Source organism: Siphateles boraxobius, unplaced genomic scaffold, assembly GCF_051911475.1.
Source record: "Siphateles boraxobius isolate OS27281-9 unplaced genomic scaffold, OSU_SipBor_1 66, whole genome shotgun sequence".
NCBI classification, from domain to species: Eukaryota; Metazoa; Chordata; class Actinopteri; order Cypriniformes; family Leuciscidae; genus Siphateles; species Siphateles boraxobius.
The window spans coordinates 8864211-8883259 of record NW_027509193.1 but is presented as its reverse complement, the minus strand read 5'-3'; the positions used below and the strand labels follow the sequence as shown (position 1 = coordinate 8883259).

General features: G+C 37.3%; 1 protein-coding gene across 1 annotated transcript; it reads left to right on the top strand.

The window, feature by feature from the left end:
* Positions 1–3434: 3434 nt before the first annotated feature.
* cbx1a (chromobox homolog 1a (HP1 beta homolog Drosophila)) lies at positions 3435–19034 on the top strand. The gene is made up of 6 exons (XM_077212056.1): positions 3435–3669; positions 8532–8641; positions 12205–12361; positions 14166–14340; positions 15943–16037; positions 17289–19034. Exons 2-6 carry the CDS (start codon positions 8584–8586, stop codon positions 17431–17433), a joined length of 630 nt encoding a protein of 209 aa, XP_077068171.1. The 5' UTR covers positions 3435–3669; positions 8532–8583; the 3' UTR covers positions 17434–19034.
* The last annotated feature ends 15 nt before the right edge of the window (positions 19035–19049 follow it).

The following is a 19049-nucleotide window of genomic DNA, read 5'->3' as shown; positions in this document are numbered from 1 at the left end:
TCGTAATAATATTGAATATGTTTTCATATATAAATATATTTCTAAATACAGTAAAAAATACATAATATGTCATCTTTTACTGTTTTTTTAAACAAAAAAATGCAGTCTTGGTGAGCATAAGAGATTTCTTTCAATAACATTAAAAAAAATCTTACTGAACTTTTGAACAGTAGTGCATGCAGTAACCTCATAAAGTATTTGTACACTTACTAAATCACTCTTTTTACCCACAGACAATGCTTAAGTGAGCTGCAATTGTGAGCTGTTTTAACTGAAAGCAACTTCCATTGACATATCTTAAAATATCTCAGCTCCATTATTTGTCTCAAGATGCACACAATTATTTTTTTTTCTAAGGCACGTTTATAAAAGCTACTTAAATTCCCTAATTGAACTTAGGCCTAATCCTGGCTTAATCTAAACCCTGCCTGTGAAACCAGGCCATAATGTATTAATGTCATTGATACAAGTTTGACAAAATCGTGTGACATATTTATTAAATATGTGATGAGCAGTAGTTAAGAGTAATTCTCAGAAAAGAGAAGTTCTGAGAAAATTCAGGTCTAGCATCATTTGTTTTATATTTTGTTATCTATTCATACATTTTAGGTATGTTTAAGCATTTATTTATAATTGTGAACTGTAATTTGATGCGGCCTGTACCTCACCGGCAAATATGACAAAAAAAGGTCACCAGTTGATCATTGAGATTAAAATTTGAGATACAAAGTTTTAAATAAATTTAAGAACATAAAATCTTGGTCCAGTATGGGCCATCAGCCAAATATTAAGAGTAAGTTACATTGATGAATATTAATGTATTCTGATTGAATCTGAATCTGATTGACTGTCATGTGCCACAACACCAGAGTATGTTGTATTGAGTTTTAAATAGTTTTTGATCATTTTCTGTTTTTTTTGCATTAGTTTATAAAATGTTTTTGGAGAGAAGGGGCAGAAGCAGAGTTATAATTTCGTATCCCCACGCTTGCATGAGACAATATAAATCTCACCCTCTGTTTGCGTATGGTGTGGCTGGTTTGTTTGAGTAATGAGGTAATTAACTCAATCCCGACACACAGACAGATGATGAATTTTGTTAATGCTTCTCCTTTGTTCTCCACTCATTTCTGAGCAGGTCTTTTTCCTCTACATTAACCTGACATGTGCACACAAACACACTCACACTGCATCTTCTTTGTGGAGTACGAGGTTGCAGCCATGCAAATGGGCCAGAGAGAGAGGAACCTGTTACTAAGTGGAACTGCAACAAGGCAAAACAAGATTTAACAGAGGGGATGTCTATTCTCTGTGCTTACAAGGTCAAAATACTATTGCTCATTGGGGGCAAAGTGCACCATTGTGCAATGCAACAGTCTGGGAGTCAATTGCAGATCACTGACACTATATTTACCTCAAACACTGAGATAATGGCAGGCTGTCTGGCTGTTGTCACACTTGGCTCGATTGCTTGGTCTGAACCAGATTTCAGTTCCACTCCCATCCTTCAGCAGGCGTCTTTTCACATTGCACTTTTGGGTCTGAACCACATTACGCGTGTGTCATCGACCTGAGCACCATGACAAGCTGTTGAAGGAAAATAGCAGTTTCACTCAGTTTTTTTTTTTTTTTTGTTTTACGTATACACACAGAATGGCACATATATCTGTTAAGAAATGCAATACTAATGCTGCAAAGACAGCAATATGCTCTCTGGAGGCAATTCACTCAGACACTAGCAGCTATGTGAAATGCATTATATAAAATAAGTGTGACATGTGAAGTGTGATGCTATGTCATCAATAACCGTTTGAACTGATAGCAAGCTGTACCAAAGTTAACATGAGCCATAATCCTAATATTCTGATGTCAATGGCCCTAAATGCTTTCAATACTTCTCACATGTTTGTGATATATACATCAGAATACAAGCACAGCCTTTATACAACTGAATGCTCAAGTATTACTTACATTTCCAAAGGTCAACAGCTAATGAAAACAATTCAGATTTCACATGGGATCTGAACCAACAGATTAGGGGGAAAATAAACTCCACATGTCCTATTGCCTTTGAACACCAGCCACAACAATTTTCCCTTTTTTCTATGAAAACAGCAAACAAAAATTCTTCAGATTTTAGTTTAAACAGCCACATACTTTTTCATATAAATATAATTTATAATTATATCACCATTCATAAATGCACTAAAACTAACATTATATCCAGATTGTTCAGTCCTGAGAAAGCTTGCGCTGCAGACTTCCTCAAATACTTGAGGCATTGTTTGAGGTTCATCTGGATGAAACCCTTTGGAAAATCTTCAGGCAATTTCAAAAGGTCAGGGGCCATATTCACAAAACATCTTGAGGCTAAAAGAAGCTCCTAATTTACCAATTTAAGAGAAACTCTTAAGAGACAAGGTTTTGGCTACAACCGTAATCGCCTATATGAGTGTGGGTGAATGTAACCTGGACGTAGGCTACTACATCTGCCCTGCTTTCATTATCATGCGACCTATCAGCATCAGCTGCGTCCATTCACTCCCATACACAAATCCTCCCCCGTGGCCACATGGGATAGGTAAAGTGTCATATGCACTTCATAATCTCGCTGGAAGTAGTAAGTTATCCGTGTACTTTTTGATACTCTTTTATGGCTACTGTGAAATCGGACATATTCTTTTGTTACATAATGTTTTTTTGCCAACTATGGAAGTATCCGATTTCAGATGCAGCCGAAATGATTTGTGAATAGCCCCAGTTGACCCTTTTCACATTTCCGGGTTTCTCAGGAGTGGAAATCGTCATAGTTGGGTAAACTTCTATAGCAGTGAATGGGAGACTAGCCTACATTTAATAGTTTTTCGTGTTCCCATTTGCTCAAATAACATAAGAAAAACTCCACAATAGTAGGGAAAAAATAGAGTGAGATTGATATCGGCAGCCGGAAGAGAGAAAGCTGTAGCCTAAATTGCCGCTGTATTTAGAAACAACCTCACAGCAAAGTTTTTTATTTTTATTTATTATTGTAATTTGATGCAAATGTAATTTAATACAAAGTAGCCTATTGTTGTACATTCCCCTGTTTTGTCTTTTTTCTTTCCGTTTATTTGTTCTATATTGTGACTGTTTTCTTCTTTGTTTACATAATGTTTTGAATAAAATTAAATAAAACCTGACCGCCTTGAGTTCTTGCAAAATCTCTAAAGAATGTCAGTTTTTTTTTTCAGTAACACAATTATTAGGTAGGCTAAAGGTTTTTAGGCAGTTAAATTTTGGAATTTTTAAATAAACATTAGGATATTTAAAGGCATCTTCGAAGTGTGTGCGCACGTAGTGGCGGTAATGCACACTAAAAAGTTGTTTGCCAATCGCCATTAAAAATCAGAAGAAGAAGAAGTGCGCACGTAAAACTACAACTCCCAGGATGCACCACTCGTGTACGGACAGAGGCACGTACTTTCCGTCGAAATTGGCGGGTTGCTGGAGGCAGCTTGCGTGTACTGTAGCATTACCTTTTGTCTGACCAGTCAAGGGACCTCGATAAAATAATAGCAAACGCTTTCCCTAGTCGACAGATTTCAAACGTTTGTCTACACTTAAATCCGATCTATCTGCAGGCAACCACCTTATTTGGTGTTATTTCGCCCTTAATTCCGTAATTCACAGGTAAGTGGCGCTGCATGCAGATTGTGAAACATACTAGCTGCTAACATTATAGGACTGACTATGTTTGTATTAGGACTTTGATTTCTTTTTATAATTAACAGGCATATGTTTTGAGTACTGTAAGTAACTAATTGCTCCTGAATAATATCTAGTCATATTTTGAGACATTTTGGTTAGTTTTCTACTCGGATCCAGGTCAACATGGAGAAGTGAGCGACCATGCTTCTGCAGCATTAGCCACAAGGCTAGTCGGTGTCTCGGGGTTAGGTCCATTTTTGGGTTTATACGGTTAGAAAATATGCATTGGAACTTTTTTGGTGCATGTATTTATCGAACAGCTTAAACTTTGTTGGTGTCATGGTAACGTTAGCTAAAATTGTACGAACAAAAGGGTCAGTCCAGCCACCCATCTCCGCGCGAGACAGAAACGCATTTCTCGCACACGCCTGGCGTTAAAGGAACTCGGAAACACTCTCTCACATTTTTTTCCCGTCATTTCTTTTTTTAATAGATCTACATGGAGTTTGCTCAGTTGCACTACTACCTTAAAATGTAACACTTGGCCTCACTGGCTCGTCGTTGATGCTATTGCAGCAGGGGAAATTGGGCCGAACATTCTGGCAAGGCGTCGGCGCGTGCACGTCGGAAGTTGAATCGAGTATTTTTCTGCGCGCGATGTGCGCTGGTCCTCACAAAGTTTATAATAAAAATAAATAAAATAATGATACATATGATCTGATTTTATTTAGAAGTGAAAAGATACGATCAAGTGTTAAGAAAAAAATATGATTAACGTTAAATCATTGCGATTTAATTTTTTGAAATTCCCAGGCTCTTGGCTTGGACCTTAATTTGTTAGTTTTTTTTGTTTTGTTTGTTTTACGCCCTTTTAGGTGACATCTCAGTGCTTCAGTCTGGTGAGTGTTAGCTGATAGTCCCTTAAAAACAAAACACGTTTTTCTGTTAAAGCATCTGTTAAACTGGGGAGGGGGGTATTTAATAACAAAGAAACATACTTTTTGGTGCAGGTCAACCAAAAGTATTAAAGGAGAACTCCGGGCAATTTTTAAGTTAATCTTGATCGTTATACCTTTGTGAGTACTGTCTTTAGAAAAAAAAACGAACCGGATTGGTGATTGCAACACGGAGCTGTTCCCGCAAATGCCCAGAGCTCCCACTCAGCTAAAACGGCAGTTATGGGGGCATATACATAAAGAGTGTCTTTGTGCCTCTTAACAGACACAAAATGCAATTAAAATGTCTGTCCAACATGAACAGGGCCCTTTCATGTGAACAAGATGCGTTTAGCAACTTAGCCATTGTTTAAATTCACCTAAATAGTGTTTTAGAAGACTAGCTGTAGTCTCACGCTGAAGTCCCATGGGAAGTCAGTTGTAGCCACTCTGAAACGTCCTGTGAAATCCGTGCTTGCAAAGTCTACGCATGAAATCCGTTCTGCATAATCCTTTTGTTCTTTAAAGGGATAGTTGAAATTAAATGAAAATTCCGTCAGTATTTACTCACCCTCATGTTGTTCCAACCCCGTAAGACCTTCATTCATCTTTGAAACAAAAATTAAGATATTTTTGATGAAATCTGAGAGCTGCATCACTCCCTCCATAGGCTTCTTCAGGGATTGAAGTTGCCGGCCCCGAAAAGTCATTAAAGACATCGTTAAAATAGTCCAAGTGACTACAGTGGCTCAATCTTAAGTTTACCAAGCGACGAGAATACTTTTTGTGCGCAAAAACAAACAAAAATAATGACTTTATTTCAACTATTGCTTTCCTTCTCACACGAATTAAGATATTTTTGATGAAATGTGAGAGCTGGATCACTCCTCCATAGGCGCGTCTAAGGGATTGAAACTTGCCAACCCTGAAAAGCTATTAAAGACATCATTAAAATAGTCCAAGTGACTACAGTGGCTCAATCTTAAGTTTATCAAGCGACCAGAATACTTTTTGTGCGCAAAAACAAAAATAGCGACTTTATTTCAACTATTCATTTCCTTCTCTATGGGCCTCTAGTCTGTTAGCGATGTGTGATTACGTTGAGCTACGTCACACGTAGCCTCACTATTGGCCGACCCTGGTCATGTGTGTGATGCGTGTGACGTACAACAACAGAAGCTTACGCCATTACACTAGTGAACTGACTCGAGGCCCACAGAGAAGGAAATGAATAGTTAAAATAAAGTCGTTATTTTTGTTTTGTTTTTGCGCACAAAAAGTATTCTCTTCGTTTGATAAACTTAAGATTGAGCCACTGTAGTCACTTGGACTATTTTAACGATGTCTTTAATAACTTTTCGGGGAACAAGTTTCAATCCCTCAAGAAGCCTATGGAGGGGTGATCCAGCTCTCAGATTTAATCAAAAATATCTTAATTTGTGTTTTGAAGATGAACGAAGGTCTTACTGGGCTGGAACAACATGAGGGTGAGTAAATACTGACAGAATTTTCATTTTTTTGTGAACTATCCCATTCACATTGTCAGGGCCTGAATCGGGTTTGAAATTGATGCCGTCTTAATATTTACACTAGAGCAGAACTGCATTTATGAAGGGGCGGGACATTTCCTGAACAGCTACACATTGCTAAACATGACACACTGGGCCAGCTAAACAATCACAGCACCTTTCGGAAGGAGAGGCTTCATCAAATCCTGAATGTACTATTTTAATTTGAGCCAGATAGGAGAGAGAGGAGCTGTAATAATGTAAAATATGTGAGAAAGAATGCGTTTGGTTTTTTTGTGTTTTTTTTTACAAAAAAGCATGAAAATGTATTCCAGTACACCCCAAAAACAAAGTCAAGACTTCGTAATAGGGCGTAATAGGACCCCTTTAATGGGAACTAATGGTGCTTTTCCACTACACAGTACCAGCTCGACTCGACTCGCCTTTGTTTGGTTTTCCACTGTGTAAAAGTTGTACCTGTACCTGCTTTCGGGGACTTTTTTTCGTATCACCTCATCATCAATCTGAGTTATATTAAAAAATGTCCTGGCTCTTCCAAGCTTTATAATGGCAGTGAATGGTTGTTTCTGTTTTGAAGTCCATCAAAGCACATCTATACATGAATATCAGTCACATGACCTCTTACGTCATCCGCTCTTTTTCCAGTTGACTGCCGCCATCTTGAATACCTGCCGGGTCCTGTCTACAATACTGACGGCATTAGCTAGGAAGCAGATTTTCTCTGTTTTGTTTCACTTTATACATAACCAACTTTGTTTATGTAAACCCTGTGTGTATTTGACAGTATTTGCGCAATAAGACTAGAAAAATAACTTCGTTCAGTAACCTGTCGCTGTTGTTAGACAGGCTTAGTGCGCGTGCGTTTCGGGTGTACGCGCTCAGAAAAGCGCTTGTTAGAACCGCGCATCAACACGTGAATGACTTGTTAGCACATGTAAATAATGAACTTATGTGAACTGCATTGTCCCGTTCCTTTGCGTTAACATTTGATGTGAATATACGTCGCGTTGTAGCCTATGCTGAGACGGAGGCGCCAGAACTGCAACTGATAGAATGTACGGTACTACGACATTTCTTCAAAAGCAGATGGTGGATATATTTTAATCCACGATCATAAATCGTGATATCGCACAGCCCTAAGCTAGCGTAAGCTCATTATCATTTACATCCACTCACCACAGACAACATGAACACTGCAGAGAGAGTTTGCACACACAAACCACTGTTATAACATAAAAGCAAGCAGCTGCGTGCATGGTTGGGCATGATATGATTGAAGGATTTTGACAATGCGCGCAAAGTGCGCTCCCTTAATAATTCCTAAAAAGATGACATCAGTTAATCGCGATCTCACATCTCTGTTAATATCAATTAAGCTGACTGCACAATGAATCTTTCATAATATATACACTTTGTTTGTTACAATTAGAGGATTTGTCAGCATACAGAGCTTTGAACAAAAAGTCAGTTTTGAGCATAGAGGTTTTGAGCAGTGAGGGGAGTCTATCTTAAATGCTTCTGATTGGCCTTTGCGTTGAAATCAACACGTATGTCTGTTTTTGGCTACATTGCTCAACGCTGCAAACGTGTTTTAAAAGGAAACTCTGGCCTGTAAATCGTTTCTATTTTGTTTTAGTTCTTGTTGCTTTTCTGCAAAAATGTATTAGTTTTTATATGTTTTATTCATAGATAGGGAGTCCCTCAAATCGTTTTATTCTCCCTGCAACGCGCACACACACAGAGAGTGCATTGCCGCTCGCACTCGCCATCAAATCTAGTCCCGCGCCGCACTCTTTTGCATTGGGAGTGCACATCTTTAGATCAAGGGCCCGGCCCGAGGATAGTGACGGGAAATATCGGCCCGCAAGTTTGGGCTCGGCCAGAAAATAAGCTCTAGTTCCTTTGCGACTGACGTATCGATCTTGCCAAATCAGGTACTCAAGATGGCGGAAGACAAGCTTTAGAATTGAGTGAAGTCAGTGAGGAGACGTTGGTGACATCATCTGATATTCATGTATATATGAGAAAAGTCCTCCACACGGCACAGGGGGGGTTAATAAAGGCCTTCTGAAGTGAAGTGATGCGTTCATGTAAGAAAAACATCTTAATACTTATACATATTAATACATAATTAAAACTTTGTCGACTAAAATAACTAGCTTTGGCAGACGACCGTACGCATTCCTGTTTTTTGAATTACGAAGCAATTCGGAGGGAGCTGTGCACTATGAAATGCTGTATTTGTTAGAGCCAGCAAACTGTTATCCGCAGTGCTGTATAATTTTATTTCCTGCCTTGTTGTTCTTTCCCTGATATCACCTGACCCCTCCCATCCCCCCCCCCCCTCATCCCGTCTAATCCACACTTTCACTCTGTTCAGCACTGTTGACGTTGACAAGGAACCGGAAGGTTCCGCAGAGCCTCCCCACTTCATGACGAGCATGAGCCAACCAACAGAGACAGCCAGTGATGCTCCCAGCGTCACCGAAGGTGTCTCACAACTTTCATTTTTCTTTCAAATGTGTGGGAAGAAGGATTTATTTCCAGACGTTGTTTCTGTCTTATAAACAAGCCTTATTATTATTATTATTGAATCACGGGTTGTTGGTAACTGTTTTCATGACGGGTGTTTCATCTGCCATGTGATCCATTATTTGTCAATGACTAATAGAGGTGCTTCTGCTGGTGATTTATAAGGTCAGAGTTGTGATTCTGGTCTGGTGCATAAAAGACAGAATGAGCGTTTCAAAGTGAAGAAATTTGGGAAGAATTTTACATTAAGGTCTCATTTGTTTGTAACTTTTTTTTTTAAATCAAGTTTATTACTAATTTAATTGTAGTATTCTAACTGTCAAGTTGTATAACATTAGTTTATGCACTTTGAACTAACCTGTATTTTTAGTAACTAACATTAACAAGGCTGTTCATGGCTAATGCATTGACTAATACATTAACAAATGAGACCAAATTGTAAAATGTTCCTGAAATTTTAGGCTGCATTGCCTTAGGGCTGGGCGATAAATCGATTTTATCGATTAACTCGAATGTGTAGTTTACGCCGATTTTTTTGAATGAAAATCGGTTTTCTCTTTAACAACCGCCGACGCTCCCCTCTGGGTTCCCGTAGTTCCGACCGGGCTCAGCGCTTGCCATGATAGAGATACACAAACAACATGGCAAATGAACAAGACCGCAGCAGAGGCACACCCGCCGAAAACATTTACAAGCTGAATCTGCAGGGCCGCCAACTCTCACGAGTTCACTGTGAGAGACGCAATTTTGTCACTTTTTACACGCTCTCACGCCACACATCCCTTTTCTCATGCAGAGAAAAATCGCGAAGCAAAGAGGACACTGACACCGACAGACAAGACAGAGCAGATTACTATTGATATGAAACAGATTCTCAGCTCTCAGATTCTGTCAATTTTATTACGAAATTCAAACAATAAACACCGTTTTGGCGCTTGTAAATGTGACGTGAGAGAACGCTGACAGATCTCAGTTCAAGCGGCACGTGAACGGATCATCTGTTACTCTTTACTACCAACTTACCGAGATGTAATAAAATCGATCGATCAGTGTTTTTCAACCGCGGAAAGATGTCCATAAAACAGCTGGAGAACAACATATGCCACGTAACGCTACATTTACCTCAGGAATCCCTTTTAATGACCCATAGCACGCATGTGGACTTAAAATAATTGCTATAGAGAGGAGTATTTTGCTAAATATGATAACTATATTACACATTCGTTTTATTTTTACCTATATCATTAAAATAGTATAACGTTGTTATTATAAAAAACGCATTATATTTAATTTGAGTTAGTTTTAACCTTTAATAATACCAGCTGACAGGGCTCTCTGTTTACAGCATTAGGTGAAATTTTTTTTGAGAACAATTAACAACACATTAACGTATCTACCATACCTAATATTTATCCAAACGAATTTATATTTAATCAAGATCAGAATCAATTCACAAGAATTGAATTGAAATTGTGAAATTTGTGTTAAGAAATAATAAAAACACTAGCATACCAGTCATTGTGCCATGTAAACATTGTTTACATGGTTAATTAACTTAATAAAATTGTTTAGTTACCAAATAATTTGACAATCACAACACACTTATTGTGATGCAAATTTTTTGTTTTTTTACACATCCCCAATTCCAATCCACCCATTTTATTTTGTTACATTTTCAATGTTTTCAAAGACAGGGCCTTGTCTTGTTGTTTCTGATTATAATTAAATCCAGATCAAATCCCATAAGGGAATATTAAAACAAAATAAAGTTAAAACTTGTTTTGAACAATTTCTTTGTCATCTGCAGATTGATTTTAAGTAGGGAGAGAAAAAAAATCGATTTAAATCGTTAATCGGATTTTTTGTGAAAAAATCGGGGATTTTTTTTTAGGCCATATCGCCCAGCCCTACATTGCCTTCATTTGTGGTTGATTAGTTAAGCATTTGTTCTCCACAATAGCTGTTAACCACTGTGGTGTATTAAATCGTGTAATGGATGTTGATATTTAGGGAAGTAAATTTCCTCCGATACTGATATAATCCAGAGATTAATGTTGGAAAAGTTTAATGATGAAAAATTACATTTTCATAAAATTACTATTTTGTTCACAACATATGCATTACTGTTCAAGAGTTTGAGGTCAGTAAGATTTTTGTTTAAAGAAATCCATGCCTTCATTCAGCAAGGATTGATTAAATTGATCAAAATTGACAGTAAAGACATTTGTAATTTGTAATTGTATTGATTTCTATTGCAAATAAATGCTGTTTTGTAAGATTTCTATTCATCAAATAATCCTGAAGAAATTATCAATGTTTTCACAAGAATATAAAGCAGCACAACTGTTTTCAACATTGATGATAACAATAAATGTTTCTTAAGCATCAAATCATCATATTAAAATAATTTCTGAAGAATCACGTCACTTGAGAAATGATCACAGGAATAATTTACATTTTAAAATATATTACAATAGAAAAAAAATAATTTCACAATATTTTTAATGTATTTTAATCAAATGCAGCCTTGATGACCATAAAAGACTTCTTTCAAAAACAATATTAAAAAAAATCTTACTGACCCCAAAATATTTGATGCCATTGTCTTTTGATTTATTGGTCGTTTACTAGTCTGAGAAGTTGTGAAATGAGTGTCAAGTGGTTATGGTTCTAGTTTAAACTGGTATCTGCCCTGCTTGGAACGCGATGCTAACATTGTGATTATGCTGATGAAGTGAAAGTTTGAACAGCTCAAAGGGATAGTTCACCCAAAAATGAAACGTATATCAAGTACTCACTCACCCTCATGTTGTTCTAAACCTGTATGAATTTCTTTCTTCTGCTGAACACAAAAGAGGATATTTTGAAGAATATGGGTAACCAAACAGTTGATGGACCATTGACTTCCATAGCACTATTAAGTTACAGACATTCTTCAAAATATCATCTTTTGTGTCCAGCAGAAGAAATTCATACAGAATTTAAATTTTTGGGAGCACTTTCCCTTTAAGGTGTGCTTGTTACACTGTTATATAATTCAGATGACATGAGGGTTAGTATCTGACTATTTTACTAATTTTGATTTTTGGATCGGGTTAGCTAACTATCTAAGTGGTGGACAATGAATCTGAAACCCTAAAACATCTTTTGATAACTATTCTGAATGAATTTAGTTACTGATCTTGGTCTCAATAGCAAGAATTTATCACTAAGAGCTGCGGTTTTATACTGCAGTCAAAATGTCTCTAATTTTGACACACTTCTCTATACGGCAAAATTTATCTAATGTTGGCAGACAGACTTTTTTTTTTAACCTTGGCCTACCTTTCAAATAATCCCTGAATAATTTCTCTTCCTCTTTGCGCACGACCCCCTGCCATTTAAGTATCACTGTTTGTATTTGTTTTGCTCAGCCCCATTGTGTCTGTCTCAAGTTTAACTTGCATAATATTTTAACTGTTTACGATTTTTTTCCCACAGAAAAGACTGACCCTCTTTTCTGCCCTCTTCTTTCTCCACAGACGAGAAGCTGGCGGCCACCGCTGGAAAGAAGCTGAACAAGAAGAAGGTGGAGGAGGTTGTAGAGGAAGAGGAAGAATATGTGGTGGAGAAAGTCCTGGACAGACGGGTGGTGAAGGGCAGAGTGGAGTTCCTGCTCAAGTGGAAGGGCTTCTCAGAGTAAGTAGGCCATTTTTCCTGCAGAGCAAAATTTCGTTCTTTCAAATGTAGGCGCGTTGCGCGTGGTAAGCGCGCTCATAATCCGCCGGAGCCACCACAACATTGCCCAACATAAAATGGCAAACGTAATGCAAGCGGATCGAAACTGCTCGTTATTGTGTGGTTGACGGACCGTTTATCAGTTTGGACCAAAGCAGCGCGAGCCGAGCTTGATCAAGCGACACTGTTACGACACAGCGCTAAGAGATCAAGTAAAGGAATAATTTGAATTTGCTACAGAAGTAATAACAAGATCTAAATATATCTAAAAATATCAAGATCTGCGAGATCTAGTGAGAAACATTCACATTTCTCTGTTATTAACGGATCAAACAGCACTGACGTGGAAACCAGAAAGAAACATTGTGCCATGAATGAACTATCCAGTGTCCACAGATCAGCAACTTTCACCATGGATTTACTGTAGTTAACACTAACCGCAACCATGGAAGTTTGGCAGGAATAGTAGGCTATAATGCCTTCAAGTAACATTACGTCGGTTTTATTTTGACATTATGAATACAATTGCTGCCCTCAAACTAATCTGAACTAAAAAATGTTTGTTTATAACTACTACAATATTACATTTCATTTTTTCCAAGGAGCTGTTTTGTTTTATATGCTCCTAAGAAGAGTCAATTATAGCTCCAGAATTGCTCAAAGTAAAACAAATATCATACTTTATGATGTTAGTTTTCATTTAAAAAAAGAATAAAAAAAATTAAATCAAGAAAATTACCAAAAACCTGGTAAACAGTAAATTCTAACAACATAGGTCTATTTAGATAAACAATTTGGCGAGCATGTGGTTTTAGGTTAATACACCAACAGCAAATTTTTGTCTAATAAAGCGCTCAGAAATGTGTGAGACCCCCCCCCCCCTTCCCCCGCGACACTGTCACCTTTTTTACTCTGAGGAGTTTGCAGGTCTGTTAGGACTATGCTAAAGCAATTAAATAGCAGTCCCAAACTAGTTTTTGTTAATACAATGTTGATATGAGCCACCACAATCATTTAATAATATAAAAAATAACACAAAGTGAAAATAAAGTTGCATTTTTGGGTTATGGAAACGACAGTTACCATGGTAAATACACAATACTAACAAGAACTGTTAATGAAACAGCTCCTGGTGAATACAATGAAAATCATACCTGCATGCAAATCCTTCTCAGCTAACACGTGATTTATTGGTATTTAACTTTTATTTTGTGACTTAATAATTTACATTGTAACGACGTTGCATGCACGTATAGTTTCTTTTGCACTTTATACAGTGAAGCGATACACAGCGCGCGCCGCCGCATTTGCGCGTGCAATTGAAGAATGCGCGCTACGAGCACAGTATAACGGCTGACAGGACAGTAAAGTCCGTGAAAAGACTCTATTTCAGCGTACACTTACGTCACTGCCTGGTGTGTCATATTGTGCTGGGTTTTCTGAAGTAGTCGTGATTCCTCTCATAACATAATTATGCTCTAAAACACACACACACACGCAGAGTGAATTTTCTTTTGTAATCGGGGCTTTGAACGATTACGTAATAGTGGCATCCGTAATCGCAATTAGAAATTCGATTAATTGTGCAGCCCTAATGTAAGGCGTGGAAATGCAATTTTATCATTTTATGAAGAACTCTGGAAGAAAAAAGGGTTTTCTAATAAAAATGTACTTTTGCTTTCAGTTAGTGGAGCAGACATTCTCCAAAGAAAAAGATGGCATTCAAATCTGTCAATTGATTGAGAAATTATTTCCTTTTCTTTAGAGAAGACAACACATGGGAGCCAGAGGACAACCTGGACTGTCCTGATCTCATTGCAGAGTACATGCTAAAACATAAACCTGCAAGTGATGAGAAGAAAGATTCTAGCGGAAAGAGGAAAGGAGAATCTGACACAGATGGTGGAGAAGACAGCCGGCCTAAAAAGAGGAAAGATGAGGTTAGACTTAATCATTCTATTTGATGAATAATATTTTATAGAATTTTTGGTTTACAAATGTTGTATACAAATTGGCATATGCAGTGTTTACTACAGGGTTTTATGAGACTGTAGGGGGTGGACCTCGGTTAAATTCAACAATCTAGTGCACTTTAAGAGTTCAAAATTAAGACCACCAAACCATTTTCAATGTGCAAATTAAACAAAGACAAAGTCTGTGAACTGACTTGTACCTGAACTTTAAAGGGGACTCAAGCCTTTTTTTTTTGTTGATATAGTGTCTGCCAACTTTACATTCTCACTGGTGTTTTTAGTAAGCCAAACAATTAGAATATAATAATTTTATATTATTATTCCTTTGACAGTAATAGCCATATATTATAACAGGCACTGTAAAATAAATGAAATTATTTCATATGTATATTATTTTACTTTACGCTACAGGACGTTACAATACTTTTGTCCTAATTTCTATACTTAAAAGAGATAAACCCTCAAGCTTTTATTTTGATGGAAACTGCAGTTGAGCTTTTATTTTGGTTGAAAATGCATTTTCTGTGAAAACGGGTTTACATTACAAATCTAGTGCAATGCTGTAACCTTCCCATATAAATGTTAGAAATTATGCAATTGTGAAAATAAATAACTGGTGCCCGTGTATACACTCAGCACATGCAGCAATGGAGATCACTGTGAACTGGAAAAAGATGTGTAGTACTTGTAAACGTTTGAATATTTCTGCCATAATACCATGGTTACAGTTAGTGTTACTACATTAATTCCATGGTGAATGTTGCTGATTTGTGAACTTAAAGCTTTCTATAACTTGTTAATTCGTGACACAATGTTTCTCCTGGTTTGCACCTCAGCACTATATGAACTGATATCCATGATTTATACCAAAGAACTCCTTACCGAATCTATCCGACTAGACCTCGCTGCGATGTTATTAATACTGTAGCAAATTCAATGGGTTTCTTCACTGGATCTCCTAGCACTGCGTAGTAAGGGTGTTTCGTGATTGAGATCGCCCCGCGAGTAGCTTACGGCACTGCGCTGACCTATTTTTGGTCCGAACTGGTAAACAGTCTGTGAAGCACAAATGAGTAGTGCAGTTTTATTCCGTTTGCCATTTGATGTGGGGAAACATTGTGGTCACGCCAATGCAACCTCTTCACACAATTTTGGTCGCACCCCCATTGCATGTTTGATGCACTTATGCATTTATTTGTGTTTGCCTCTTATCAAATACCTTTTTGAGACGTGATTAATGAAGAAAAGAAATCTGATTTATAAACAGAATATTTTTGTGAATCAATTCCAATCTGAAATTTTGTCTTATTCAAAAGTGTGAAACCATTATTTAATTGTGTGCATTTAGGGTACATACAATTCTAGCTGTGAATTTAGTTTTAGCATGACAATCTTAGCACAACCTTTTTGCTTCCCTGTCCTTGTGAGAACTAAAATTCTAAAAGTTTATCCAAACCACGCATAAAGACATGCTGATTAGAAAGAAGAAAAAATGTCCCTGTATGGAAGACTACTTGGAAGAAACTTTTACTGCATATGAATAATAAATTACTTCCTAATGTTTTGCAGCAAGACAAGCCGAGAGGCTTTTCACGGGGGTTAGACCCAGAACGCATCATTGGAGCCACAGATTCCAGCGGCGAGCTCATGTTTCTAATGAAATGGTATGTAAATATTAAGATTATAAAAATGTGAAGTGTGTAATTTCTAGAGATGCACCGATGTATCGGCCGATAGGAGGCTGATATAACAAACCGATGGTTCAATCTAATATTCCTGCTGTGCTGCTGTCTGTCTTTTAATGTTAATCAAACAAAAGACAAAAACCGCTCATTACTCTTCACTAAATAACTTTTGTATCTTTCGTGAGTATTAATATGAACAGGGCCCTTTGATTTCGATGAAAAAAGGAAATCGTAATCAGCTAAAATCGGTATCGGCAGGTCAAACACAAATGAAAAACCGGAAATCTTTGTAATCGGTGCATCTCTAGTCGGCGCATTTCAATGTAAGGGGACCCTGGTGTATGTGGATAGAAAGGGCTCATTCTAAGGTAATAAAAACAAAACTGTACCTTAAATAAGGTCTTTATACACCACTGAAATCGTAGTTATGTATATAAGGTTGCATTTCTGTCAACAAATCCTCTTAAATAGTACACAGTGCACCTTTAATTTAGAATATGCAGTGAAGAATATGCATATATTTTACAACGGTTTACTTTATTTCTGAACCTTAAAACTGTTAAACCTACCTATCTTTGTTCTGTTGTATTTATGATGGCCTGTTGAATCCAATCCATGTTCATTAGAAATTATTTGATGCACCAATAGACTAGCTAGTATAACTTAAATGCATAGTGTTTTGATCATGTTTTAAATTCACGAAGTAAAAAAAAACATCTATTTTAATGACAAAAGTTCAAATAAGAGCAAGTGACAAATATCGGTGTTGCAATCAGGCAATAATTGTTTGTTAAAATCGGTATCCGAGTGTAAACAGTTGCCGAATGCTCTAATGATCTTGCGCATGTGATATAGGGCTTGACGAATCAGGGAAAGATATGCAATGATCCAGAAGACCCGATCAAAGAGCGAATGTGAGCAACCATGCCTTTGTTTCCAAAGACTCTGTTTTGGACCATCTGCACTGAAACGCAATCCCGGAGTTTTCAAACTAAAACGGGGTCTGCAGCATTTCCAAGTCTATATTTACGAGGGTGGAAAACTGGTGTGGACGCCTGGTGTAACCATAGCAAAAGTTTTAAAACAAAAACACACAAGTGTAAACGTAGCCTTAGGCAGGCTGAGCCAAAGCCCAGATGCCTGTCTTTTTACCCCATTCTGTATGATGGGCTAAATGACATTATCTCAAGTGCTTATTTAATTGTATTTCCCTCTGCCTGTTCTCTACAGGAAAAACTCTGACGAGGCAGATCTCGTTCCAGCCAAAGAGGCCAATGTGAAGTGCCCGCAGGTGGTCATCTCATTCTACGAAGAGCGACTGACATGGCACTCTTACCCTTCTGAGGAAGAAGAGAAGAAAGACGATAAGAACTAGGCTTGCGAGGGGAAAACAAGATAGGTGGCAAATCAGTACTAGTTAGGGTGGGCTTGGTGGGGCGGGGGGGACATGGGAAGTTTAGAAATGGGGTAACAGAGACACAAACTCTTACACTCAATGCCATAAAATCGGACATTCAGAGCATGATATGCAGACGTGGAGTCATCAAAAGAGATGTTAATCAGAATACTGATCCCCATAAGAAACACAGGATTACTGTATTTTCCTCTTTGCTTCTCTATCTTTTTTGTTTGATTATGGGAAATGGGGTGTGTATGCTGCAGTAGTTGCTCAGTTGTCGTTCCCGGTGGTGAACGCCTGATTATGTATATGCTTAATGCGATGGAACCTATGTGCACATCCTCATGCTTTGTATTTTTCTGACAAGGGATTTGAAGGACATTTAATGTCTAAATCAGAACGTGTCACTGTGTAAAATGCTGCCCTAAGTTAAAACACAGTAAGTATGCAACACTATAACTGAAAAAAACAATGGATATAAAGTTTGAGTAAATTGTGATCTCAGTGTGTAGTTTTCTCTGAATCTAGGCCTAGTGTTTTGCTCAACTCGGTTATGATTGTGTGCAGTTACTGTGTTTTGTCTTCGCAGGGCAGTATGACCTAATTTCTTAAGCATTCTCTTTTTCCTTTCCATCTCATTTTTTGAGACTTACTCTTCAAGTCATTTGTTGTGTAAATGCATTTATCAAAACTGTTGTCCCCTTATTAGTGAGCACATTGCTGTGTAGTGCGGTCTTGCTGTTTTAGCAGTATTTTTGAATTTGTATTCATCATGTATACAGTATTCTCGTCTTTTATTCGTTCACCACTTGAGGATATAAGCTGCATATGGATATATATATATATATGTGTCTATATTCACAAATAGGTTTTTTGATCAATTCTAGTCAGCTTAGTAAACTGCATTTCCCATAATCTTATACAAACGTTTTTATTTTTAACTATAAGCTGTCAGTGTATTTTATCAATTGCATTACTGTGTGAAGAGGAAATATGCTTTTTAGATTCCAGCTTCTTATATTGATCTTTCAAGTTTTATAGGCTGATCAGAATACTTAAGAAAACCTTGATGAAAGATTGGACACTTTGCTGTTTTACTCACTTTTACGATGCTCAAGAATTAGAATGTACTACACTGCTTTAATGCATCTTTCCTTTTTTTCATAAACGTAAATGTGTAGTGAAGGTAAAAAAGCTCGCCAACATTACCATGCTACAGATCAGGTCTCTTAGTACCACTTTTGCACCAGCATAAACATGTTAGTATTGGTAATGTTGATTTTAAAATTTAATGAAGCTCTTCAAAATGTTTTTGCGTTGGTAAAATAGTGCTTGGATCACTGGATACGTTTTTCGCTAAATATGGTATTAATAGTGGCATACTCTTCTGCTGCGTACCAGAGAAGCCTGAAGTGCTTTTAGTTGTACACAATCAGTAATGTGACTGCATTATATTACTCTCTGATTGTCTCTTTTCTCTTTTAAAATGTACCGTTTGAAGCATGTTACTTTCTTTCATTTTCACTTTTTCAAGGGGGAGATGATTATTTGTTCATTAAACTAAACTTTTGTATTAATTCTGTTTTTTGATC